At 53.7% G+C, this 25,995-nt stretch overlaps 11 protein-coding genes across 11 annotated transcripts; 7 read left to right on the top strand and 4 right to left on the bottom strand.

Moving 5' to 3' along the window:
* Positions 1-235: 235 nt before the first annotated feature.
* GCG54_00015505 (uncharacterized protein) lies at positions 236-861 on the bottom strand (the record flags this gene model as incomplete). The annotated part of the gene is made up of 2 exons (XM_045415288.1): positions 236-405; positions 471-861. 2 exons carry the CDS (start codon positions 859-861, stop codon positions 236-238), a joined length of 561 nt encoding a protein of 186 aa, XP_045259286.1.
* A 1,598-nt stretch (positions 862-2,459) lies between these two features.
* GCG54_00015504 (Glycerol 2-dehydrogenase (NADP(+))) lies at positions 2,460-3,787 on the bottom strand (the record flags this gene model as incomplete). Its single annotated transcript, XM_045415287.1, has 5 exons — positions 2,460-2,675; positions 2,767-2,830; positions 2,872-2,998; positions 3,038-3,152; positions 3,401-3,787. 5 exons carry the CDS (start codon positions 3,785-3,787, stop codon positions 2,460-2,462), a joined length of 909 nt encoding a protein of 302 aa, XP_045259285.1.
* A 948-nt stretch (positions 3,788-4,735) lies between these two features.
* GCG54_00015503 (uncharacterized protein) lies at positions 4,736-5,056 on the top strand (the record flags this gene model as incomplete). The annotated part of the gene is made up of 1 exon (XM_045415286.1): positions 4,736-5,056. A coding segment is annotated over one exon (321 nt), but the record flags the coding sequence as incomplete, so codon positions are not given.
* Positions 5,057-5,623: 567 nt separating this feature from the next.
* On the top strand, positions 5,624-6,920 carry GCG54_00015502 (putative D-xylulose reductase A; the record flags this gene model as incomplete). The annotated part of the gene is made up of 3 exons (XM_045415285.1): positions 5,624-5,630; positions 5,711-5,937; positions 5,985-6,920. The coding sequence occupies 3 exons, from the start codon at positions 5,624-5,626 to the stop codon at positions 6,918-6,920; spliced, it is 1,170 nt and encodes a 389-aa protein (XP_045259283.1).
* Positions 6,921-7,520: 600 nt separating this feature from the next.
* GCG54_00015501 (putative indole-3-pyruvate monooxygenase YUCCA8) lies at positions 7,521-9,507 on the top strand (the record flags this gene model as incomplete). The annotated part of the gene is made up of 4 exons (XM_045415284.1): positions 7,521-8,115; positions 8,175-8,281; positions 8,332-9,330; positions 9,379-9,507. 4 exons carry the CDS (start codon positions 7,521-7,523, stop codon positions 9,505-9,507), a joined length of 1,830 nt encoding a protein of 609 aa, XP_045259282.1.
* A 279-nt stretch (positions 9,508-9,786) lies between these two features.
* Positions 9,787-12,284, bottom strand: GCG54_00015500 (uncharacterized protein; the record flags this gene model as incomplete). The annotated part of the gene is made up of 2 exons (XM_045415283.1): positions 9,787-10,795; positions 10,849-12,284. 2 exons carry the CDS (start codon positions 12,282-12,284, stop codon positions 9,787-9,789), a joined length of 2,445 nt encoding a protein of 814 aa, XP_045259281.1.
* A 440-nt stretch (positions 12,285-12,724) lies between these two features.
* GCG54_00015499 (NAD-dependent epimerase/dehydratase terH) lies at positions 12,725-13,817 on the bottom strand (the record flags this gene model as incomplete). The annotated part of the gene is made up of 2 exons (XM_045415282.1): positions 12,725-13,163; positions 13,216-13,817. Coding segments are annotated over 2 exons (1,041 nt in total), but the record flags the coding sequence as incomplete, so codon positions are not given.
* A 2,408-nt stretch (positions 13,818-16,225) lies between these two features.
* On the top strand, positions 16,226-18,139 carry GCG54_00015498 (Exoglucanase 1; the record flags this gene model as incomplete). Its single annotated transcript, XM_045415281.1, has 5 exons — positions 16,226-17,051; positions 17,111-17,335; positions 17,384-17,594; positions 17,654-18,023; positions 18,083-18,139. 5 exons carry the CDS (start codon positions 16,226-16,228, stop codon positions 18,137-18,139), a joined length of 1,689 nt encoding a protein of 562 aa, XP_045259279.1.
* A 1,951-nt stretch (positions 18,140-20,090) lies between these two features.
* GCG54_00015497 (uncharacterized protein) lies at positions 20,091-21,742 on the top strand (the record flags this gene model as incomplete). The annotated part of the gene is made up of 3 exons (XM_045415280.1): positions 20,091-20,300; positions 20,590-21,147; positions 21,230-21,742. The coding sequence occupies 3 exons, from the start codon at positions 20,091-20,093 to the stop codon at positions 21,740-21,742; spliced, it is 1,281 nt and encodes a 426-aa protein (XP_045259278.1).
* Positions 21,743-21,786: 44 nt separating this feature from the next.
* GCG54_00015496 (uncharacterized protein) lies at positions 21,787-22,462 on the top strand (the record flags this gene model as incomplete). The annotated part of the gene is made up of 2 exons (XM_045415279.1): positions 21,787-22,399; positions 22,446-22,462. 2 exons carry the CDS (start codon positions 21,787-21,789, stop codon positions 22,460-22,462), a joined length of 630 nt encoding a protein of 209 aa, XP_045259277.1.
* Positions 22,463-24,368: 1,906 nt separating this feature from the next.
* GCG54_00015495 (uncharacterized protein) lies at positions 24,369-24,856 on the top strand (the record flags this gene model as incomplete). Its single annotated transcript, XM_045415278.1, has 2 exons — positions 24,369-24,390; positions 24,633-24,856. 2 exons carry the CDS (start codon positions 24,369-24,371, stop codon positions 24,854-24,856), a joined length of 246 nt encoding a protein of 81 aa, XP_045259276.1.
* Positions 24,857-25,995: the final 1,139 nt, after the last annotated feature.

Below are 25,995 nucleotides of genomic sequence, written 5' to 3'. Positions count from 1 at the left end.
ACGTGCTTGGCAATGTCTTGTGCTGCTGCATGGAACCCTCATTCGCGTCTTTGCCGAGCCGCGAAGGCGCGCTGACCGTTTTGTTTTTCTTTCTCCGCCGCTGATCAATACAATTCCCCGAAACGCCTGATCGTTGAACAATCCCAAGCCGTCCCAAATGTCCGTTATGCCGATGCTGCAGTCGCCGTCCGCCGATCAACAAATGCGCGATGTTTATGACTCCATATGTACCGTATCATTGCGCGGCGACCCCTTTTCCTTTTCGGTCCCCTGAGCGTCCAAAAATCTCCCGCAAACTCCACGACTTCTTGTCGGAGCCATCGGATGACCCAGAGGAGTAGAATGTAGAAAGCTTCGATAGTGATGAGGTGGATTTCGTTGCGCCGTAGACTTCGGTCGGTCGTCCTGCAACAAGACACTCCATGTCAGCATCGTGTTTACATGTCGCACAGAGTCAGAGTTGAACCCACTAATGTTTCCAGCGCCACCGATTCCGTAGCCCCTGAACTGGCGATCCCTCACCGCAGTCTCCTTCACATCGTGCTCCTCCTCGGTGTCGCTGCTCGCGTCATCCAAGCTTCTCCTCCTCCTCACATTGACGGGCGGCACAGTGCTCCCTGCCACGCCTGACTCGAATCTTGGGGTTGTGGGTGTCGTCCCGCCCGCGGCGACCGGGGATGGCAGCACCGACGCCGCGGGCCGCAGATTCACGGTGGAAACGCTGCGGACGACGGCCAATCGGCCCTGGACGCGGACTCGATGTTGCTGCCGCTTCCGCGCGGGTAGGAGCTGATTTGTCTCGGGATCCATCTCGGCCATGTCGTCCTGCGAGCGGCGGAACTGGTTCTGGAGGGAGATCATGGCGTCGTGGACTGGCTTGGACGGGCGGCTTTCGGGTAGGTGCAGGCAGCTCGATCGTATTTCGAATCACGCACGAATGGGCGGTCAGTTCTTGGGGTTACGGTCGCAATGGGGTTTCTCGCGGCCAAGGGAATGCAACGAAGGCCGAAAGTCGCATGAGAAAGCTGCAGACCGAGCTGGAGCCTGGGAAATCAAAACAAATGAGCGGACGCGACAGATGACAAATGTCGTCGCAAGAAATGAAGGTCGTCAGGAGCTATTCCATCGATTCGCGAGGCCGAAACAGCGAAGAAGGAGAAGAAAACGACTGAACGTCACACTATCGATGCTAATCAGGGGCACCACATCAAGCTAAGATGCCGAGCCAGCGTCGCTGAGCTCAGCCATGGTCCATGGAGCAGACAGCCCGACTACTTTTCTGTGTGCTTTCTTTCTGCCTGGAAATGGCACTCCAAGATAAGGAAGCGGCGCAATCAACCCCAAGCAGCCGGCTCTCAATGCGATTTCCTTCTGTCAAGCATTCCAGCAATCAAATCAGGCGCCCCGAGCCGTTGCTTGTGGCGGCCAAGTTCCCCTCATTAAACCTTGCATTGGGGCTGCCGGGGTGCCCTGAACATGGGTGGTTTTGGGGTAACATCGCCATGGAACCAGCCCGGATTTGCGCCAGGGCCCGTCTTAGTTCGGTGGTTTTACCGGCTTGCTCGGATGAAGTCTCGATGTTTGATGAACATTGATTGTTCTTCATTCTCGAGGGTTTGTTACTTGGGCTTGGGGGGGACGAGAGAAGAAGGCGGGCATTCGATGCCAGTCCCAGTACCCCTGAATCCTTCATCTGAAGTTCCAACAACGCGAATAAGCGGCGCAGCAAAGGTGCCTCCCACACCAGCGCAGCCACCGTTGGAACCCAAAATCCGCGCGTGGGATGGGATGGCAGGGTGACAGGGGGCGCACCATGTTGCTCGATTGGGCAGCCAGGTAAGCAGCCACTGTGAGCCATTGGCTCCTGAGCGTGTAGTTGGCCAGCTAGCGCCTCGCGCAACCAGGATGGCGGTGTTATCATCGGGGCAATTGACTTTGCTGCCAGGAACCATCTGCTGACAATCGACAAATTGTCAGAGAACTTTTTGACTCTCTTTGACCGCCCGATAACATTGAAGCCGTCAAGTTCATTCCATAGAGAGGCTATAATATAATGGAGAAACGCCAACCTCAATGAGCTGTAGATCTTCATTTTCTATACCAGAACATTCGGTTCATCGTCCTGACTGAAGCAGTAGAGAGCATAGCCAGGCCAGCGACTGAAGACCGCTGCTGGAACAGAGCGAGAACGAATTCAAGTTGCGTAGAATTCCCCGCATAACTTTTCATGCATGAAACTATAGCAGAAGTCCGCTTTTCCAATGAAGCTTTGTTCGTGGACTTCTAGAATACCGAATGCCCACGTTGTGGCTTAGGCATCACAAGCCCATTCCCGTACCAGAACAAACCATGCCCGTTGATCATTATCCGGCAAGCATGGCGGTCACGATCGTCTTCCAGAAAGAAACGATGCATCAAAACTTCCATCCCATGCATCTAATCCCAAGGTGCAGAGCTCATCACCGGCTGATCGTTTTACTGATCAAATATGTCAAAGCCCAAGTGGCGACCAGGTCTAGGAATCGCAGCGGGCCCCGTTCAGAAGAACACTCGTTAACAACATTGAAGGGATGTTTCGGAAGTTGTTGCAGCTCCAGTTTCTGCGTCATGTGGGCTTCACTGACAGATTTGGGCACTATAGCAGTTCCCCTCTGGACAGCCCAAGAGAGACAGACCTGGTGACTGGTCAGTTGGCGTACCTTTTTCTGTAGCAATGTCAACCTACCTGGTCTGGAGACATCCCGCATTGTTAGAGACTTCACTTACCTGTAGCACGTTAGGGCGACATATCTTGCCAAGCAACTCTGGGGCTAGCCGTATGCCTGTCTTGCTTTAGTGAGAAATCAAGAAGGTCATGTTGTGGCAAATAACCTTTCGCGGGAAGAAAGCCGAGAAACGTTGTGAACATACGGGTGAAGCTCATCCTGGTTAGCCACTAGAGCAATTCTAGCAACTTCAGGTGTTCGCTTTGTCTTGAGGATGTTGAAGTTGGAAAGCCCTTCTTGATCTCAGCTTTCGGTCCTCGACATATATTCACGAGCATGTACATGGCTCACCAATAGATCAAGCTTCGCCCGAGTCCACCAGCTTTTCCATCCTTTGCCACGTTCCATTTCCAAAAACCGTCGAGAAAGTTCGTAGTCAATAACAGGCTGTGTTCAGTGTTAGAAACAAGCTACCGTAGTCATATGCAGATTGAAACTCCAATTTTTCCATTGCCACTCGGGTGCCTCATGGTACTATTATTTCCGCCGGCTTTGTACGCATGAGCATCTATGATGTGTTACCCAGGTACCATAACAACAACCTAGAAGGCGTTTTCATGACCTACAATGCATTAGACATAACTCAACTACTTTTCTAAGAAATAATTCAACAACCAGCTTCTGTAGAAAGGAACCCTACCACAATCTAGTTGAAAATCATGTAGAGAGGTTTCAAGTGCTCTCTCAACGTGGGCAGACTCATGCCAGATTTGGGCAGGAATGAGATATTCCGTTATAATCTCATCGGGGGACCGAGAAACAGCATACTCGGCATATATTGCCCATAGCCTATACGTCACAAATATCTCTTCTCTCGGGACCCCGCTTTCGTTGATGTCTTCACCAATGCTTTTCTCATTACCGTATACGTTGACCCCATCAATGTGCCTGTAACCAAGCATCAGCGCTCGCTCCACGGTATCCTTGACCTTGAAGTTGCCATTCGTTCCTTGGAAAGTTCCGAAGCCATCTGCGGGAACCTTATGGCCATCGTTCAAAGTGAAGAGTTGAGGAAAAGACATATTTTGTCTGGGGGCTTCAAGACCCTCAGTCTGGTCATTTGATGGTGTAAAAGTGATTGAACCTCAAAATTGGATGCGCGGGGTCATTCGGAGGTATTCAACAAGCCGCCAGTGTGTGTGCTTGAAGCGAAGGAACATACAAGAGTAAAGAAACATCCCTGACAATAGAAGCCAACGTGCCAACCCTTATGAAGCGTTGATCGCTCTTTCACAAATATTTCTGGATTAATCCCGGTACATCACCAACAGACCAACCTGCGCTCAAGAGATAAAGAAGCTGGTCGTCAATGCTCACCGCCAAAAGATAGGATGCTTTTAGATGTAAAATCCATATGAAACACATCGAATCTTCAAACTAAGTCGTTTAGCATAAGTTAGTGACACGGAATACAGTAAGAGAGTAGACCATAGCTTTCTGAAAGGATGACGTCCCTCAAAACCAATATTCCGCCTGAGAAAGATTATTCTGTTGATCTGCAGATTGTAACTGATCAGTATCTGTCCCTTCTTGATATTGAGCTTGACATGATATTGCATTTCCAGATTTGAACTATGTCCACAGCGTTACTTCTATGAGACAACTTTTCCAATTAGAATGGGCAACCACATTCTGCCTTACCATCGGGCCGTCACAGAAGCAAGAGCGCGGAGCAATACTTTGTATCATTACCAACTGACTTTTCAACAACCGCACATGCTGATCCTTGAGTTCGTATGTATCTTACGGTGAACAGGGCAAGGAGGGACTTTAGGGCGAGTTTGCCGCCACCTCCGCAATACACTGCCGCGACCCGGAGTTCTGTCCCAGACCGATTGCTTGCGGCACCTATGAAATCGATGCCAACTCGCACTTCCAAGTTTGCGAACTCCATAACCTGAGTGGAATCCTTCCTGCCCCCGACACCTTCTCCAGGAGTTGGCTTGGTTGCATTCCCGCAGATCTCCCACGGCGACTTCGGGTCTCAATGCGTGACGTACAACGGCGACATCCCCCAGGACAAAAGTTGGTCGAATAACTGGAAACACTTCTTCCCCAAAAGCTTGCGCCACTTGGCGAATTTGCGAGAGGATAAGGTTGGGCGTCGTGCTGAGCTCGAACAGCTTCTGCATGCAATTTTTGAGCGTGTGATACCGAGGCTATTGCGTCCGCTGGAGACCGCGGGTTGGACTTTGAAGACTTTGCTGGTGCATGGATATTTGTGGTACGGCAACGCCAGCATCGACGGGGACACTGGAAAGGGTCTCGTATACAACCCAGCCAGTTTCTGAGCGTACAATGAATGTAAGTTCCATCAACTACTCACATGGCACATGATACTGATACCCACAAACCGTACACGAATTGTGGAATTGGCGGTCGAAGGGAAAAGATTCACACAAGAATACTTCGACTCATATCATTATTTTATCCCAAAATCAGATCCCATTAAGGACTGTGACGATCGCAACGCCCTTCATGCCCTGTACGTTGTCCAAGCAGTTGACTGCCGGCTGGTCACTGATCTTGACGTCTAGGAGATTCAACTTACAAGTTGCTGCACTTTTCCCGGGTGACGAGACGTATCTGAAGAAGTGAGAAACTCACGACCTCATCGCATAGCTGACTGTGTATGGACAGGTCAATTGATTAATATTCGAAGACTTGTCGCTGCATTCGCGCAACCGTCATTTTACTGGGCTATGGGTGCGGAAAGCCGGATACATATTTCGGAGCGTGTCGGAGTGCGAGATCTGTAGAAGAACGGCCTCCGATTTCCCGGTGGATTCCCGGCGTTGGAGACAGCGGGGCCGGGCTCGGACGACTGTCGCCCGATGTCTCGTTGTACTAAAGCCGTGATGTCAGGTGCGGAGAAAGCCTCTCACTGCATAGTTTAACGAAGACTTAGCAACCTTGATTGTCTGTTGATACCATTTGTCTCTCAGATGCACTCAAAGTATCCCCGAACCTTTCGTTCATCAATTGTTCATCTCAAAGTTGCGTTTCCCCCACGATTCTCGGCACGATGTCAGGCACATCAGGGATGCAGAACCCATCTTGGTTCCTTTACGGTCCAGGCTCAGCCAAACTCGAAGATCGCCCGGTCCCAGAGATCAAAAATGACCACGATGTGATTGTGCAAATCAAATATGTGGGCGTCTGCGGCAGCGATGTAATTTCCCCTTCCCTTCCTACCCGCCCGAAGACTCACATTCTCAGGTCCACTTCTGGCAAGAAGGCGGCTTCATGCGCAAAGTTAGCACCTCAAACCCCCTCGTAATGGGCCACGAAGCATCGGGAACAATCTTCTCAGCAGGTCCCGGCGTCACTTCCGTCAGAGTAGGCGACAAAGTCGCCATCGAACCAGGCTTCCCCTGCCGCCGCTGCAAGAACTGCAAGGACGGCGTGTACAATCTCTGTCCGCGGATGGCCTTCGCCGCAGACCCGCCGGACAATCACGGCGCGCTGACGAAGTACTTTGTTGTGCCGGAGGACTTTGTATACAAGGCCCCCGAGGAGGTGAGTCTGCAGGAGGCGGTGCTGGTCGAGCCGACTGCCGTGGCTGTTCACTCTGCTCGCCTGGCGGAGATTAGGTATGGGCAGGACGTGGTCGTGACCGGGTCCGGAACGATTGGGCTGCTTTCCGCTGCGGTGTCGAAGGCGTTTGGGGCGAAGAGGGTTGTGCTTGTGGATATCCTCGAGAGGAAGCTCGAGTTTGCGAGGTCGTTTGTGGAGTGCGAGACGTTCCTTGCGGATGTCAAGACAGATAGCGAGGAGACTGCCTCGCAGCTCTTGAAGAAGTTCAACATGAATGACGGAGTAGATGCTGTAATCGAGGCTTCTGGAGCGCAGTCTTCGATTCAGACGGGCATCTACTTGCTGAAGCGCGGAGGCAGTTATGTTCAGGCGGGACTGGGGAAGGCCAGGCCCGAGGTTCCTATGCTCGCGTTGTCTGAGAAGGAGCTCAAAGTCAGAGGATGCTTTCGCTATGGCTCTGGAGACTACGAGACGGCCCTTGCTCTCATTGCACAAGGGCGAATCAACACCAAGGCGTTGCTCTCGAGCATTACTCCTTTCGAGAACGCTACCGCTGCTTGGGATAAGACGGCAAATGGCGAGGGCATCAAGAATCTCATCGAGGGAGTGAAGGATTAGACCTGGCATTTGTAGGACAAGCAAACTGTGCATCACCATTTTCATACTCGAATTATGGGCTTCAACACCCTCGGGTGGATGCTGAGCCCACTCGGGTCAACGCCGCCGAAGCCAACCCCTCACGACCCATCATTGCCCGCCAACCTGCATGAAGCCAGTCGGGGCCCTCCACACCGAGCAACCAATCCCACTGTCCACGATTGTGAAAGATCCAGATTGTTGAGGAGGGGCAGTTTGCCTCGCCATGAAATAGAGCACTGCCATGCATGATTGGTCACACCAACTCAGACATGCATATCTGATCGTCACAATCATCCCCATGTGCGACGACATCGGCCAACCAGCATGGCCGCAGCCGTTGTGGTGTCAAGCCTCAACTCTAGGAAAAGCAACAAAAGGCACTGTGGACATCCAGCTGAGATCAGCCCCTCAGTTGACTCGGCCCTCACTAGGAACACCAACAACTCCGATGTCGTACGAAGCTGGTTTAAAGTCTGGACTCTGGCGCCGGCCGCAGCTCCCCGCTTCTGACCCCAACTTCTCCAACCCTCACTCCAACATCACAATTACCTGGAGATCTACATCAAGTTGTATGCCGAAATGACCAAGATACAGCACTCGATCAAGCTTCCCACGTTCCGGGAGCCCTTCTCCAAGACGCCCGAGTACGCGCGAGAAGTGATCGCAGGCTGGGTAGACAAGTTCAACCAGCTGCTGACCAATGGCGACCTCGCCGAATTCCCCTCTCTTTTCCGCAGCGATGCCTGGATTCGTGACTTTCTCAGCCTTTCCTGGGACTTCCGTACCATTCAGGGCCTTCACAGGATAAGCGAGTACTTCCAGGAGAACCTCCGACAGACAGGTCTACGGAACATCGAGCCCCGCCAGACGGGTGCCTTTGCACCGGCCTTCAGAACCGTCGCCCCGGGTGTTCACTGGGTGGACAGCATGTTTGATTTTGAGAACGATGTTGGTCGTGGAAAGGGAGTCGTGCGACTGGTCGAAGAGGAGGATAATGTCTGGAAGGCGTACATGATCAACTTCACCCTTCAAGAGCTGAAGAACGTCGAGGAGAAAGCCGGGATCAGCAGGCCGACGGGAAAGGTTGACCCCAAGGGTGGAAATTGGAAGGAGAGGCGGGATAGGGAGAGGGAGTTTCTTGATGAAGATCCTGCCGTGCTGGTCATCGGTGCCGGTGAGTGGAAGTTGAAGCCTACAGTGAGTTGGGGCCATCACTGATGTCGACATGTATAGGTCATGCTGGAATCAACATTGGCGTCCGACTCCGACATCTTGGAGTGTCGACCCTTATGATTGACCGCAATGAACGTGTTGGCGACAGTTGGCGCAAACGATACAGGGTAAGCCAGATAATCTCCAAGATCAAGTCGGTCTGGCATCTAACACCTAGAAGACGCTCATGACCCACGATCCGATCCAATACTGCCACCTTCCCTTCATCCCCTTCCCATCCAACTGGCCCATGTTCATGCCCAAAGACAAGCTAGCCGACTGGCTCGAGTCCTACGCAACAATGATGGAACTCAACGTCTGGACCTCTACCGAAATCGCCGAATCATCCTATGACGACCAGTCTAAGACCTGGACGGTCACCCTCCGCCGCGGCGACGGGAGCACTCGCACCTTGCACCCGCGACACATCGTGCTGGCCACAGGCCAGGCTGGCGACCCCATCACGCCGACGTTCCCGAACCAGTCCGAGTTCAAGGGCACGGTATATCACGGAAGTCAGCATCAGGACGCTTCCACCGTTTCCGACCTCGCTTCCAAGAAGGTCCTCGTAGTGGGGTCCGGCAACTCGAGCCATGACATCTGCCAAAACTTTTACGAGAACGGCGCCGGAAGTGTGACGATGGTACAGCGCGGCGGGTCGTACGTCATCACTGCCAACAAGGGCATCTTCGTCATGCACAAGGGCATGTACGAGGAGGGCGGACCCCCAACGGAAGACGCGGACATCGTCGCCCAGAGCATACCGACACCCGTGGGCTTCGCGCTGAGTGTTCACGGGACCAAGGCTATCGCGGACGTGGATCGTGAGATTTTGGATGGGTTGACCAAGGCTGGCTTCAAGCTCGACTTCGGGCCTGATGGTAGCGGGATCTATCGCAAGTACATCGAACGGGGCGGAGGGTACTACATCAACGTGGGATGCAGCGAGCTCATCGCTGACGGTAAAGTCAAAGTCCACCATAGCCCCAAGGGTATCGAGAAGTTTACGCCAAACGGACTGGCTCTAGCGGATGGGACGACTCTGGACGCCGACATTGTTGTTCTTGCGACGGGATACGACGGGATGAAATCTACTGCGCGCAAGGTATTCGGGGATAAAGTAGCTGATCGCCTCAAAGAGTGCTGGGACCTGGACGAGCAGGGAGAGATCAACTCGGTGAGTCTTTGCCATATCTCGAGATCGGCATGACACTAACGTAGACAGATCTGGCGAAGCAGTGGTCATCCTGGGTTCTGGTATATGGGTGGTAATCTGGCGTTGTGCCGTTCGTACTCCCGCTTGTTGGCGCTGCAGATCAAGGCTTTGGAGGAAGGGTTGTATTCCCAGACATGATAGACGGCACGGACGGCTTGAATGAGGATGGCGGAAAGCCTTCTGGCAGTTGTAACGAGGATGTTGGTCGGTTAGACTCAAGAGCCATCAATATTATGACATGATACTTGCTACACGAGACTAGGCTTCGCCCAATTCCAAGGGAATCATCGACCCTGATCTTCGGACTCCTCAGGTATTTCATATACCTGCCGCACGATATTATATAGGCGCATCGCCTTCCTGCGAGCCGAACAGTTATGATCCTCGCTCCGTGCCCAACTTGGATTCCTTCCATAATCAAATGTTTCCGGCAAACCCTCCGTGAGCAGCAAATCGCTGCTGGTAATCGCGGAGGTGGGCCCAATTCCGCATTTCCTCTTCCTCATCCTGCGGCGTCATATTCTCCCCAGCCATATTACTGCCACTGGGGCCTGTCCCTTCCAGCTTTAGAAGGACATCGATCAATCGCATTAGCGCCTCCTCAGAATTCATAGCAACTGGCCCCTTCCTCTCAGGTGCATCGTTCAGCAGTGTCGAGGCGACCTGCCGGATTTTGTTGATGAGAGAGCCGCCATTAGGCTCAAGGTTGCGCTGTGAAATTGAACCAAGGACGTGAAGGAGGTTCTGCACAATCAGCTCACGCTCTGCTGTCATTAACTCAAAGACTGCGGAGTCCTCTGCATCTTTTGCAGCCTTCTCTTCAGCAGATTCACCGTTTTGGGCTTCCTTATTTGGGTCAGCCAGATGTACATCGCGTAAGTTGAAGTACAGCTCAACATAGAATGACCGAGTTGCCAATTGAGAAATGTAGATGTTAGCCTTCTGGATCTCGTACTGGAGCTGACGACGACGCTGCGGCTGGTTCTTGATCACATTCCGGACGTCATTTGGAGGCTGGCTGTTTGGATATGCGGGAGGCACGTATTGAAGGTCGGCATCGTCGAGAGCACCAAAGCCACTAGATTGATCGTGCGATGCGCTGAGCTGAAGCTCCGTGGGCAGCCGGTCGATGATTTCCTTGGCAGCCACTAGGGCATCTCGCAGGATCGGCCTCTGATCAGCCCATGGAAGCGTGTTCATTCCGTAAACAAGCTCCACGCTCACGATGGCGTTCATGGTCGTATAGATCTCAATGGCGAAGCGATAACCCGTGAGAAGAGTGACGGTGTCTTCTGAGGGAAAAACGATCTCATTCGCCATGATGTACAAGTCGTCAACATTCTCGGGCAGAGCTGGGTACGGCAAGCCAGGCGTCGATGGGGCTATGACGAGGTCGGCATGAGATGCTCCAAGCTGCGAAAAGGACCTGAGGTAGTCAGTACTGGAATCATGGTTTGCAACAGACGTTTTCCATCTCACCTCACACCTAGCAAAAGACACCAGAAGATGCGCTTTCCAATCTGATCCTTGATGTGGTGGAATGGCAGGGGGTCGGGAGAGCAATTGTCGTTGCCAAACGTAGGAAGCTCGCCGGGGTGCTTGGGGCGGTGGAAGCCAAGCTCTCGAATCAGGGCCAAGCACTCCGAAGTGAAGTAGCGGAAGCGGTTGACCTCGAAGGTGTACCCCGCAGCCAAGCCCAAGAAGTAGCTGGTGGCTGCATCATCCAACGTCTTTGGCTGCTTCACGGCCCATCGTGCGCCTCTGGTATCTAGGGCAATGTCGCGACACTTTTCAATCATGACAATTGCTCGGGGGAACAGGTGCGTGCTGTGTTGTGTCTTGAGGTGCTGTCTAGCACTTCGAGGGAACGAGGCCACAAGAGCTCCAATCATGGAGGCCAGCAGGCCAAGGAACTCTGGGTTTGTCCGGTCTTCTCGATTCGCAAAGGAGTGTCGGAATGTCGGTTCGTGCGGAAACGGCGCGAGGGGGTGGATGTAGGTGAAGAAGTCATCGACCAACAGCTCGAGTATAGGCATCGGGGCAATGGCTTCGGCGTCGAGACGGGCAGGTCCCTCTGCTATCGAGACCAGAGCTTGCGCAGCATTATGCGGAGACGGTGTCGGGTTCGCGGGGCCGTATGCAGGAATGGTATTGCCAGGCTCGAGGCGCTGCCTTCGAGCAGCTCGAGCAGCTTCGGCGTGCTTGTTTGGGGGCCCACGTCTCTTCAGCTCGCGATTGAAAGTGCAGTCGACGTTCAACTCCCGGCATGGCCTACAAGGTGGGCCCGCCTCGTCGCACTTGACCTTGCGCTGGGAGCACATGTCACATGCTCGTCGTAGGCGCGTCAACTTCGGGTTTACTGTGGGATCGCGGGGTAGAGCAGGCATCGAGCCGGGCAAGGGTGGCATCGGAGCGAAACCAGGGAAGCCGGGAACAGCGCCTTGAGGAACGGTGCCGAGGGAGGCATCGGCTGCAATGGGGGACGGAGAGGGCCCTGGAGCGGTGGTCGTGACGGTCTGGGGTGTCTGTTGAAGCTGGGGAGCGTGCGGCTGCGACGGCGTCTGAGGCTGCTGCTGCTGCTGTTGCTGTTGCTGCTGCTGCTGCACCTGTTGATGGTGATCTGGGCCCGAGGTCATGGACAGCTGCTGGTCGACGGCTTGCTGGTCCTGCTGCTCGCCGTCGGCAACAGCGACAGCAGAGCTCAGGTGTTGCTGGACATTCTGAAGAGCAGCGGCAGCAGCAGCGTCGGAAGCTGCTTGGAGGACTTGGAGACCATTGCTGGCGTAGGCATGAGCCGTGGCCTGAGCCTGGGCTTGGGCTTGGGCTTGGGCTTGTTGAGCTGCAGTCGGGGATGCGGGGGCTTCGATTTGCGACGGCGAGGGCGGTGACTGTGGCTGGTCGTTTGTCGAGGACATGACGACGAGGAAAAGAGACCCGCGATGGCCCCCTTGGATCTTATCGGACTGGTCTGCGTGCGTGGGTGATGGATGGGTGATTGTCGGAGAAGCTCCGGCTCGGGAGGGGAGGGCGGGTTTGCTGTCTGCAGAGGTCCATTCACTGTGGGCGGGCAAGGCGACACTGGAGGGGATGCCACGAGTCGACGCGAGGGCGGAGGCGGTGAGAGACGCATCATGACTAATCAAGCCATACATTCTGCCGACCTCTTTCGGTCTAGCCTCAGTGGGGCCATGTCAACGTCTCCACTCTGGTTCTGACACCCGGATGGGCAGCACAGTGAAGGGAGAAGGAACACTGAAGCAGCTCGGTCTTTCCTCAACGTATTAGGAGTAAATCTACGTACGCTTTACAGAAACACTTCTCTTCACTTTCCTACCTATATGCCACAATAACCGCATCACTCAAACAGATGCTCAATCATCTTGGTCATGTCCAGCAGCGACTGGTCGTACGGAACGAAGCCCTGGCCGACCGCCTTCAGCGCCTTGGACCCGTCAAAATCCAGCGGCCCCGGCGCCTTGAAGCCCGGCAGATATCCCTCGCCGGGCTTGCCCTCCTTGATGGGGAGCCCGGGGTACGCTGGGCGAAGAATATCCGCTGCCGCCTGCGGAGGTCCCCAGCATGTCGACGAGATGTATCTTTCCCCGTCCGCTTCATCGGCCCTCTCCACGGCAAAGAGAATCAACTTGGCAACGTCGCGAACATCCACGTACCAACCGTACCCGTACGGCGGATCAATGATCTCTGCGCCCGACATGATACGCCAGACGTACCGCGCGGAATCCACAATCTTTTCAGGCGTCTCCGGGGGTGTGAGAGGCGGGCCAGTCACGTAGCTACGTTATTGCTGTCAGCAGGCGTGCTTGGATCGGCTGGGCTTGGGCTTACACAGGGTTCAGAGCCGTCATCGTGAATGAGGGCTTCCTCTCCTCCCGGAACTTCCAGAATTCTCTCTCGCCAATCACCTTGCTGGCCAGGTAGATGAACGCGCCCGGGGTCTTGGCTCCGAGCTGCTCGAATGCCTCGACCGCAGCGTCGTTCCAGTCCTTCTCTGTGAAGGTGTATGGGCCTTCTTTGTTGGAGCCGACGGCGCCAGCCGATGACAACAAGATCACACTCCTGACGGAAGGTGACTTGGACGCCGACTCGAGAATGCCAATCGTCGATCCCTTGACGAGCGCCATGATTGGCGCAGGATCAGGGATGTCGAATGTCGCTGGCTGCGCGAGATGCACGATGCCATGGACGCCTTTGACTGCCTCGTCGAAGGCACCTGCCGCCGCGATGTCTGGTACCTCAATCACTTCCAGCTTGTCGGCGCCATACTGGGACAGCGCTTCAACGACGGCATTGGCCGAGGCTTTTGCTCGTACGGTCCCGCGAATGGAGTAGCCTGCTTGTAAGAAGGCCTCCGCCGCTCGCGCGGCGATGAAGCCATTGAGGCCACTCAAAAGAATTATTCCCTTGGACATGGTGACTGTCAAGAATGCGGCTGGTTGAGGGGACGCAAAGGTCTGCTATCGCAGATTATGTGCCAACAAGCTGTCTACGATGCGAGCTCGCGAGCTCACGATCTTATACGATGTGACGCTGTGGCCTTTCACGAGATCTCGCGTGAGATATCCGTGCGGATCAGAGACTAGCACCGAGGCGTGCAGTAGTTCGCGATGAAGATGACAAGACTAACCCCCCGAAAACCCGCCGAAATGGACATCCTTCGTAACATGTAAGACTTGACGCCCGGCGTGCGAGGCGGCGGTCGCCTGCAGATGAATATTCGCTGCAGTCTTCCGAGGGCGCCAATCAGATCTCGGCGATGCGCCTCGAGCTGAACACTGTCCGTGAACCGGGACCTCGGCCGAAATGGCGGCCCCGCGTGCTTTCGTCTTTGCGCCGTTAGAGACCGCACGGGTGTAAGAACTGGAGCAAGTCTACTGGTAGTGCTGACATCCGACGCCGAAGTGTTGGACGCCGCAGCGGCCGTGTGAGGTGAGTCAATGCCAGACCCGGGTTGCCGGGCTACCGCCGGCTGGCCCGTCACAAACAACGCCGGCAGGTTCAGCCAGTATGGATTATCTCGGAACATCCCGCCGCATGGCTTTGATGAATGAGAAGTGATGTAGGCACCAGGTTTTCTGATTGGGGCGATTTTCTCCTGGTCTAATCCGACGTGTCCCAACAAGTCTCATGACTTTTGGTGACCCTCGCTTAACAGCAACAATACTCGGCTATTATATTGTCGGCCCTCCTCGCCGTGCTGTCTCCCCTTTTGATCTGGCTGAATGCCGGCCTACCTCAATATGTGCCTATCCATGGACCGTCCCGGCGAACAAGCCCCAGGCTTTGCTGCTCCGCAAGATAGACTATCCACTACTGCACTCGAATCGATTGCCCAAAAGCCGCCAAGATGCCGTCATTTGAGGCTCAATGACGGCTAAGACACTGCCGTCGTCGATGATATAGCTAATTGGAATGTCCAAATATCGATTCTGGAGTGTTCTCCTTCTACCGTTCTGTCTCCTCAATGTTCTCCTCACACAAGCGGCACCAGTCGTTCCGATTTCTCGTTCCCAAAGCGTCTCGACGTAGCAATCGGGCTCCCACAGAAGGTCTCCCACGGTTTTCCCTCAACAAACCAGTCCGACATTGGCAAGTCGCAACCGGCTGCCCTCTTCTCTCAGCTCACGGTTGGGCCACTTCGTACAACTCAATATCGGGTTTACCAATGGGCAAGACCAAGGTTGGATCGAGTTCATATATCCTCCAGCCGCCCCCTGTTACCCCACCTTTGCGCCGTCGACGTGAGTGGTTCGCCTCTACTTACCTTCTGTCAGAAGAAAGAGTGTGCCGTCCATGTGTGGTGGAATCATCCGTGGTCAGCCGGGACTAAATCAATTTGCCGGTTTCTTAGGGGAATTACCCCAGATCAGGGTAGCATCCGTAACCACACCTAATTAAGGCTGAAGCCACAAGACAACCTCACCCCCTTCGATGTTCAGATAAGGCTAACCTAGAATTCTCGAGGTTGTTAGATAGGCGAAGGAAACATTTCGTGAGCTTCTCAAAGCGAATACTGGAAAGATGCCAGCATGCAGGAACGACTTTCTTCGATCACGCCTTACATATGTTCGACCCAACAACCACGGTGTCGCGAACGATGAACCTAGGGCTCCATGTGCAAGATTGAGTTCCGCCTCATGAACCAACAAGCAGGGTGACAACGGATGCTGAGTTCTTTTAGTGGAATCGCAAAGTCCCAAGTATTAGCCAAGGGGCACACAACGTAGGTGTACCTACTTACCTATCCATAACCGCTCTCTGTTGATAACCCCGCGATTTCCGGAACCATACCCCTGCTGCTTGAGCATTCCACAAGCCCAGCTGATACGGGCTTTCCGCGACAGGACACTGAGCTTATTTGACCTACGCCGTGAGAAGAATATCCACATGCCCAGACACTTGGCAACAGAGGCTTGTTCGTTATTGGCACCGAAAATCCCAGCACTAGCAAAGCTTGGCCCCCGAGGCTCTCCATCTCCACGCCGATCATAAGGACGCGGCAAGACCAAGTAGTCGTTTCGTTGGTGAAAACTTCTCCCGTATTCACAAAGAATAGTCGTGTAAAGCGACGATATTGTAGTTGGAGTTGAGGCCGAACGCTTCCCTGGTTCCATGATGTCTAGGTGAACGAACTCAGTCAGTCCTCTTAGTACCATCGGATATACACCATCACATACGGCTTTCGGTTCCGTCCACCCAACCCCCTATCGTCAGTCGATACCACCTCGTACCTTTTGCTCTGTAGCTACACTTTGCCTCCCCCGCACCTCTCCGTTGCCCGGATCAAATGATGCTTAAATTGCCATCCCGGATTGGTGAATATCTTACCATCCTCGTGATGGCCGTCCCGGGTTGCGGTCCCTCGGTGCCTGGCGCCTTTCCTTTTGGGATCAAGGCAAACTCCGCGTGGTACTATCTTGTCGGATCTGAATTCGTGGTAGCCGACGGATGGACCCCTCCGTGGAACTACTGCGGATTCCCGTGCTATGATACCCTCACTTCCACGAAAGGGAGCCGTCGGCGACTGGGGATGATCATCTTCCTTCGGAGTCTGGACCTCCTTGGCTCACAATGTGCCAAGATCTACCGCGGACCAGAGGGAAATATAAGAGGCCATCAACAGTCCTCGACGTCAGGAACATCTACCGCTGACCTCGTCCTCAACCATTCACTCTCTATTCTTTCGCAACATCACAAGATGCGTTCTCTCTCTGTTCTCCTCGCGGCCATCACCGCTGTCTCCGCGCAGCAGGCCGGCACCCAGCAGACCGAAACCCACCCCAAGCTGACCTGGCAGAAGTGCACCAGCTCCAGCTGCACCAACCAGAACGGTGAGGTCGTCATCGACTCTAACTGGCGCTGGCTTCATGACAGCTCGGGCGCCAACTGCTACGACGGCAACAAGTGGACCGACAAGTGCAGCACCGCCACCGACTGCGCGTCCAAGTGCGCCCTCGAGGGTGCCGACTACTCCGGAACCTATGGCGCCACGACCTCCGGCAACGCCCTCAGTCTCAAGTTCGTCACGCAGCACGCGTACGGCAAGAATATTGGCTCGCGTCTGTATCTCATGAACAGCGCTACCAAGTACGAGATGTTCACCCTCACCGGCAACGAGCTGGCGTTCGATGTCGACCTTTCTCAGCTTGAGTGCGGCCTGAACGGTACGTCAACAGGACCAACAAACCCGACATTGCTATGTATGTACTGACGCGATGCCTAGGTGCCCTCTACTTCGTCCAGATGGACGAGGACGGTGGCATGGCCAAGTACTCCACCAACAAGGCTGGTGCCAAGTACGGTACTGGATACTGCGACGCCCAGTGCGCTCGCGACCTCAAGTTCGTCGGCGGCAAGGCCAACATCGAGGGCTGGGTTCCCTCTTCCAACGATGCCAACGCTGGTGTCGGTCCGTACGGCGGCTGCTGCGCCGAGATGGACGTCTGGGGTAGGCTTCCTCGACCCGAACAGTCTGAAGGGTGCTAACCACGCGCAGAGTCCAACGCACACTCCTTCGCTGTCACCCCCCACGCGTGCAAGAACAACGCGTACCACGTCTGCGAGAAGAGCGGTTGCGGTGGCACCTACTCCGAGGACCGCTTCGCTGGCGACTGCGATGCCAACGGCTGCGACTTCAACCCGTACCGCATGGGTGTCACCAACTTCTACGGCAAGGGCAAGACCGTTAACACCTCCCAGAAGTTCACGTAAGTATCAATCATGACAGACGAAAGAGAGACATTCACATATACTAAACCTTCCCAAGCGTCGTCACCCAGTTCTCCAACAACAAGGTTGCCCAGTACTTCGTCCAGAACGGCAAGAAGATTGAGATGCCTCAATCCGCCATCAGCGGCGTCACTGGCAACGCCGTGACCCCGGAGTTCTGCACCAACCAAATGAAGGCCTTTGGCGACCGCGACCGCTTCTCCGAGGTTGGAGGCTTCTCCCAGATGAACTCCGCCTTCAGCGGCAAGTGGGTGCTGGTTATGTCCATCTGGGACGACCACTACGCCAACATGCTCTGGCTCGACTCCGTCTACCCTCCCGAGAAGGCCGGCCAGCCCGGTGCGGCCAGAGGCGACTGCCCCACGACCTCCGGTGTTCCCGCCGATGTCGAAAACAGCCTTGCCAGCGTAAGTCTCCCTTCGAAAGGCATTTTGGCTGAGTCCGTGCTAACAATTCGTGCTCGCAGGCTACCGTCACCTACTCCAACATCCGCTTCGGCCCCATCGGCTCTACTGTCAAATAAGTGCGGGCTGATCCGTCTTCTTGGCGAGATTACCCCTGAGATTGTCCCTGGGATTCTTGTCTGCTGCGCTGTTCGGGTGTGTTTGCGGGGGTCGATGCCCAGGAAAAAGCCTGGCATGATCGATAACGCGGTCGTGCGGGTGCGGGACGCGGTTTTCTTTTCGAAAGTTGCACATATTTTTATCGAATCGGTGTACATAAGTCATTAACGCTCGTTTCCTGAATGTGCTTCGCCCAAACGTGAGAAGAACCTCTTCAATGGAATGGCTGACATTGGCGTCCGAGACAGACTATTGTTAGTGTCCGCTGTGTTAGCGACATTACCTTAAAGAAACCTCCCTTGCTTCGGTGAGAGGCTCCCCACTGAGAAGTGACCATTTCAATGGGTACTCGGCACATCCCTGGCCCCGGGGGCTGGCTGAGAAAAGAGTCAAGAAATGACAACGAACGCACGTGTCTTGGGTGATACAAACTTATAAAGTTGAAGCCATCCCGTCAGTGTCTTACCTTGCCATAGAAAGTCCAGGTCGCGAGCTCATTCGTCTTTGTTCACCAGATATGAGAAGCTCGGCCGAGTCAACTGAGACGGGATACGCCAAATGAATGGTGGCCAGTCGCGGTGAGACTTCCGACGACCACTCATCTCCCTGACAATTCTGAACTCTGGGCCTCTGACGCACCAATAAGCTCCAGCGCACAAATAGGACCCTCACCGGTGAGGTGACGCACGCAAGTTGTCATGGCCCATTGAAAAGGCCCAGCCCCCTGAATGCGACAGGCTCTTCCCTAGGTGACATTTCGTAATTTGCGTCCCTCCGGCTTTCTCCTCGAGCACACAGTCGCTGTACAGGATCATCTTAGCGCTGATTTTTCCATCTAGAAACAGCGATGATACGCGTAAACAACGGCACAAGAGGTCCTGATTCGCGCGTTGGAAGGCGAACGGACACAGTGAACCGGAAGGAACTTCGCCCTGAACGTCCCCGGGTCTGAGCAGAGGATTGCCTGTTTATAGGGCAGGATTAAGGGCAGGATTACACAATGCAGATACATGTCATTGCCCAACTGTAGGTGTACATGGCACAGTGTCTGATCATCAAGACAACAATAAGGTAGTACTTTGGTCCAGACCAAGGTCGAGTTCTAAATCTTCGGAGCCGACGGGATGATAATGTAATGATATGTTTCGCGGAACGGAACGTCCTTTGAAGGAATGTCAAGGGCGACCATGAGTCGCCCTTGCCAAATGCGATGTTTTCTGATGAGCCGAGAGAATTACTTTGAGTCTAGTCGTGTTTTTGTTTCGGGGGTGGGCAGACAAACCTCGGCCTGGTCCACATCCCTCAAGTACCGACCTGTTGGGGGTCATTCACTCGGACAAATATCAGACAATGCAGGATGTTTTTGCCAATGAAAGGACTGAAAAGATGGCTCGGTGCTCCCATTCAGATCTTATCTTTCCAGTTGGTTGCAGCCCCAGCTTGGCTTTGCGTCTCTAGTGCTCTACTTTCAAGTCAGGAGACGCCAGTGATGAGGACACACGCCGCAGCATCCCGGCATTCCCTTACCAAACAAAGCCATGCCGGAATCCTGCACTGCGAAGGAGGAGCACTCCGCGGCTCTGAATGACCAGAATCGCTCTGCACGTCGCCAAAAACATGAGAAATTCTGATCTGTATCATAAATCGCTTGCCTCCTCTAAAGCTCCTGGCTGTTGCATCATTGCTGCCCCTGTATCGAAGCCTACCATGGCTTGCCACTCGCGAATTCACGATCGTGGGCAGGAGGGCTTGGCCCAAAAGGTCTTCAGGCATGTGTAGACCAACGTGTTTCTATCGTCAGGAACCAACAGCGCTTAGCCACCAACTTTCTTCCCTGCATCCAAAGTCGACGACCAAAACAGACAAAGACCTGGAACTCCGTTGGGGGCTCTTGGCATTCCATCATCTCAGATGAGCTCGCAAGAAGATCCCGTGCGCTCAGATTCTGAGGACCAAACGAAGGGCCAGTCGACGCCGGGCTTGAGACGATTGCTACCAGCAGCAGCCAGCACTGCTGGGCCCAGCGGGGGACCAACCAGCGCATCTCCGGACTACTCAATCAGACCGCTCCGGCACCAAGTCCCGGCAGCTTGTCTGCAATGCCGGAAGCGAAAGGTCAAGGTCTGTAGGATCTTCTTCTAGATCATTCCGAGCTCAGATCCCGCTTCCCCAGAGAAGTATGATTTGGACAGCCCCCTGGACCAGTCGCTCGTCAGGTCTTGGTTGGCTCGTTTGACTCAGGAGCGTGGCAGATCTTGCTGGGAGCCAAATCAGCTCCAACTGTGGAAATGCTCCCAACGAGTGGGGAATCTGGTGCATCTTTGATCATCCTCATTCAATCCCATTCCAGGAGTTTCCGTGCCTGTCATCAATGATCTGGCACTAGCAGAAATGCTGATATGTGACCTAGTGCTCCGGAGCGAGACCATCGTGCCATCGATGTTTGCAAAACGACGTCGATTGCAAATGGGACACCGAGCCCGACACGTCTCGCCTTGTTTCGATACGCAAGCGCAAGGAAGAACTCGAACGCGAAAATGAGGACCTGCACGAATTCCTGCGCTTCCTCATTTCACGGCCAGAAGAGGAGGCTTTCGAAATCTTCAAACGTCTCCGAGCATCCGGAGACGCGTTGGAGGTGCTCAACTTTGTGCGCACCGCCGATCTCCTCTTGCAGAGACGACAAGTAGGAGACGATGTCAACCAGGAAATCCCCAAGGAAACGGCAGCAGAAAGAGAGGACAACCTTCCCGTGAGCGACTTCAAAGTGCCCGCAAAACCGTGGACTAATCTATCAAACGACATCATCGTCTCAGATCTGATTACCGGCTTCTTCCTTTGGGAAGCGCCCTTCTTCCTCCCCTTCGTGGACCAGCAGACTTTCCTCGACGACATGCGCAGACGTTCCCCAGAGACGGCTACATACTGTTCCCCTCTTCTTGTCAACGCGATATGCGCACTTCGAAGCGTATGTCACGAGTCTTTCGGGGGTTCTGCTGCTGCAGTTTCGCCGTGGAGGCTGTTTCGTAGCTAATCGTTGGGATCTCAAGCATACCTCAGAACGTGCAGAAACCTTCGGACGAGCAAACGGGTGCGATTTGAGGATGCTATTTCTCAACGAAGCCAGGCGACAATGGGAACTCGAACGTGGAGAGGCGCTGTTGACCACCGCCCAGGCTTTGTTCATCATGTACCTGACGACACTGGCATTGGGGATGGAAACTTCGGCCACAGAGTATCAGCTCGCTGCCTGCGATATGGCGCACACCCTACAATCGGAAGTCAAGGGCGGCTTGGGAGCTAAGGAACGAGACGAACGAGCCGCATCAAAGGCTTTGTGGGGAATGTACTGTTTTGAAAGGTTGGCGAACGCTGCTGCCGAGGCGATTCCCGAGCAGGGTCAACTGACAATCTTTGCCCTAGCATTTCCGCCTTCTCCTATCTTCGACCATCCGCCCTTTCAAAACCTCCCATCTTTCGGCATTTCTTTGACGGGGCTACCCGTCACGCTGCAAAACTCCGGGGTGAAGAATGTCGAGTCGCGACGATCCGAAATGCGATGATCCTAGAAGCGACGTGTGACTTATCTGCGACGTTCAACGACATAATGGAATACAACTGTGGCATGACCGAGTATCAAATGAACATTGATGACGACTTTCGAATACGGCGCCAGTTTGCCACGTTGCTCTCGCAGCTAGGCTCGGAAAATCACAAGCTGGGGTCTAAAGAAGATTTCGATTTACACGGCTTGTGCTTTAGGTGGGAACTTCTACTGCCCGATTCAGTCAGCTTGTTGCACTCTCAGCTAATGCATAGAAGAGCCTACGAATGCCAAGTAGCCTTGGCCATCCTGCGTCCTCTAAAGCCAGAAACACCGTTCCCTGCCGATGACACCGTCGCCGACCTCCTGTTTGCGCAATGCGAGCGCAGTATCGAGGGCATCGAAGACCACGATCGCGCTTCTTCTGTTAGGAACGGTTCGCCGATGATACTGCACTTCCTTTTCAACATCGCTGTCACTCTTGCTGGGATCTTAAGGCACTTAGGGTCGCGGAACCTATTTGCTAGGACGTGTCGGTTGATACGAGATCGCACACATTACTTCCCGCTTGCGTGGCAAATATTACGAGGTCTTTCGATAATTGCGATGAATGGCGAAGACCATATACCCGAGGCTGCAAAATCATCGTTCGAGGGGTTATTGCAGCTGGACGAGAGTATGTCGGAAGATGTGCCAATCAGCTTTCGCGTACCTTCGCGCAGGGTCTCAGAAGGGGTGAGGGGCCATGCAGAACATGGGGTTCGGCTAAGCGACTTGACTTCGAGGATGCAGAGTCGGAAGCCTGCTCACGGTGGTGGGGGCCCAGCATGAGGAGGTGTCGGTAAGAACAACATCACAACGATGCAAAAGCAATTGCTGTGATATCAACCCTGCTGCAGCATTTCTGTCTGCACTCATGGTAGGCCTGTTCAACTGTGATATCCCATCATCACACCGAGATAGCTTAAGCTAGAACAAATCATCTGCAATCAGCACGGCACGTGGCACATTGACATGAATGTTTCTGGGCCGCCTTGCAAGCCCATGTCAAGACCATGACCATACTGATCTCTCGACCTGGCGTAGCGCCAACAGGCACGGAATCCGCATACTTCGATTATTCACTAAACCATATACGAGTATCGACGCCATCGACGCATCAAGCGCCGGCCTTGATGCCCCTGTCCACTGAGCTGCGGGCCCTATATCCGGACCCAGTAGGCGACAACACATTGTCCATAAGAGGTAAATGTTTCGTGAACAGCCGCATGGGCTGGGACAAATGACATCATAGCTTATTGGATGGAGACCTCGGACTCGTACTCTGTAAACCCATAACACCTCCGAGTATCCGATATGCTGTGCAGAGGGATCTGTTGCCAAAGCAGGGGCGGACTGGTGTGGGGCCGGCGAACATCCGCGTTCTGTGGGCACGACACCCGAGTCAGTCCGAGTTGCTCGGGACCGGGCCCGGCTGCATGTCTCACGGCTACCACGCCAGCCTCCTCGTGAAGACCAATCAAAGAGCATAATTGAGCATCCGAGGAGGGATGCACAACTGATAGACGAAAGCAGTGGGACTTAACTCAAAGAACGGCGTTCTCAGCGTAGCTTACTTCCAATTCGGACAGGTGGCTCGCTGGTGACTTGAGGCTGCAGCACAGGTCTAGTCGGAATAACAGAGTGGTCCGCGGAGAGGTCGCTCCGGTTAGTGCCTTGACTTTCATGCACCAATACCAACACAGTTTGAGCTGAGCAGCACCAACTAAAAACTGCCTGATGTGTTCCTGTATCTACATGAGGACATGTATACAAAAAACCAACCATTTCTAGTCGACGACAGCAGACCTGCAGAGCAGCCAACAGATTCTGCTACAAGTTGCAAGACAGCGACATGAATTTGCCTGTTCTCATTGTTTTCAACCCTGCCATCTCCGAAATTATTTCGAGGTGACTGTGGTGATCCGGACGATTATTCCAATCGTTGTCCCACGCGGGGAACGTCCTCGCAGCAGAAACATGGTTACCTTTCAGGACAACGAATACGTAATTTTGTTGAGGTACAATGAAAGTATGAGTACACAAATGAGTGTCAAGTGTCGAAAACATCTTGCCAACCCGGCAACATGAAGAATAAGGTTCAGAACAGACTTGACAATTGAGAAGTTTCCGGTTGTCATCCTTCATTGACTGGAATGGCCTCGGTCCTGAATTCCTCATTGTAAACTGGGAACTTACCAGTCGGTTGAGGCCTCAAGCTTGTAGATGGGTCACTGAAACAAGATTGAAAGGAAGCTTGTTTGCAGCAATCAACGCCGGCCTTCTTCCGCTGTCAGTTGCTTGGCTCGCTTGTCGACCAAACTCCAGTCTTGAGATTTGCTTGGCGGCAAGGAGGCATCCGTAATTATTCACTCAACCATAACAATTATTGTCTGATCGACCATTTCTGTCAAAGAATACAGTGCTGGCGTGAACTTGAATGCGGCAGGTGGTCACAACCCGAATGACCCCACAGGATCGTATAGACCAGCGGGAACCTACAAGCCTTTACTACCCGCCCCAACCCAGATTATCCCCCAAATCATCTTGAGGCCTGAATGTCCCATCAGGCCGCTCAGGCAGCCAGTCCAAGCTGCCTGTTTACGATGTCGAAAGAGGAAATTGAGAGTATGTCGCCTCTATAATAACACTGCGGTAGATTGGGAGACATCTTTGAGTCACTCAACGAAAGAATCGTCACCCGAACACACTAACAGGAGCCAGTTGCCTCGCTATTAAGGTCGAGTACCAGACAGGATCATGGTGTTCAGCTGGGTATCCAACTATACCAGCAGCACTATCAGAGATTATTGCGCCAATGGCTCCCATCTGCGACCGACTTACCCCATCAACATAGCAATCTGCCTTAGAACAACATCGACTATTGCTTTTGCTGACATCCTGCTCTCTTGATCACAGTGCACTGGCACTCGGCCAACTTGCTTCCGGTGCTCCATTCAGGGAGGCGACTGCGAATAGGACACCGAACGGGCTATGTCTCGCCTGGACACGCTCCGAAAACGATATGAGCGGTTCGAAGAGGAGAATGAGGATTTGCGCGAACTTATACGTTACTTATGCGCTCGACCGCTAGAAGAGTCTGTCGAAATTTTGAACCGACTGCGATCCGATTCACGTACTCGAGCTGGTTCAAACGAGCGACATGTTGTTAGGCAAGACATCTCTGTCCGGAAACCCACATCTCGAAACCGCCGGATAAATCGTCGTCAAAATAGCTAACCTAGGCTGCTAGCGGATAGGCACAGGAGAAAGACTACCCTGCCTGTTACTAGTCCTTCCAAAACCTGCGGATATAGACGACCAGGGGGGGGGGGGGGGGGGGGGGGGAAAATNGGGGGGGGGGGGGGGGGGGGGGGGGGGGGGGGGGGGGGGGTTGAACATTGTGGTCTTCAAATTGCAACGATATCTTTGGGTTAAGAGAAGAAACCTGTGAACTATTGCTTGCTTGTACGCCGAAGGCTTGCGAAAAAGCTTGGAATTATGGGGAGGCATCAGCAGGTCCAAGATCAGCAGAAAATCTGGCTCCGTCGCAAGAAATCTAAGGTGGTCCAGTCCCTCGCGAGACTATGGCTGTGATTCTACACATACTTGTGGATGCTTTATTAACACTATCTCCAATTGGAAGGTACCACATTTATTTCACCCTCCAACGTTTGACGAGAGATTTATCATAGCGTGAAATACACATGACTTTTATAACGTCCAAATCTTCAGCCACAAACACAACTGCGAAGGGTCACCAGCCAACACCCGTACTGCCGCAGTGGCAGGTTCATCGAACAGTGCACTCTACCTTACCTAGTAGGCAATGTTTTCATCCATCAAGTCCAGAAGGGGGAGTTAAGAAGACTAACACCACCCTCAAACGTTAGATTTTCCGTAACGGCTGAGATTTACATAATGATTTGTGGCCTATGGTGGTGACGTACTGTTTACGCATGTATCAACAATCCAGTCCACTCTCAGCGATGAGCCTGGCAACAGCAGCATGCTAGTCCAAAAGCTCAGCTCAAGTTGACAAGAGCAATGCAATCTTCTACCTGATCACTGGCTAATTGATGGCACAGCAAATCTAGGTGGTCTGTAGAGAGGCATCGGAGACTGATAGACCGAGGCGTCCGCCGCGGCATGCTCGCCTAAAGGTTTAGCCGCGGCACTCTATCTCCCCTCGCCAGATTCTCGAGCTGCACCTTGTCATGCAACCCCGCGACG

The sequence above is a fragment of the Colletotrichum gloeosporioides genome (assembly GCF_011800055.1).
Source record: "Colletotrichum gloeosporioides strain Lc1 chromosome Unknown consensus_79, whole genome shotgun sequence".
NCBI lineage: Eukaryota > Fungi > Ascomycota > Sordariomycetes > Glomerellales > Glomerellaceae > Colletotrichum > Colletotrichum gloeosporioides.
The sequence above is the reverse complement of the archived record's forward strand: the minus strand, read 5'-3'. Positions and strand labels throughout refer to the sequence as shown.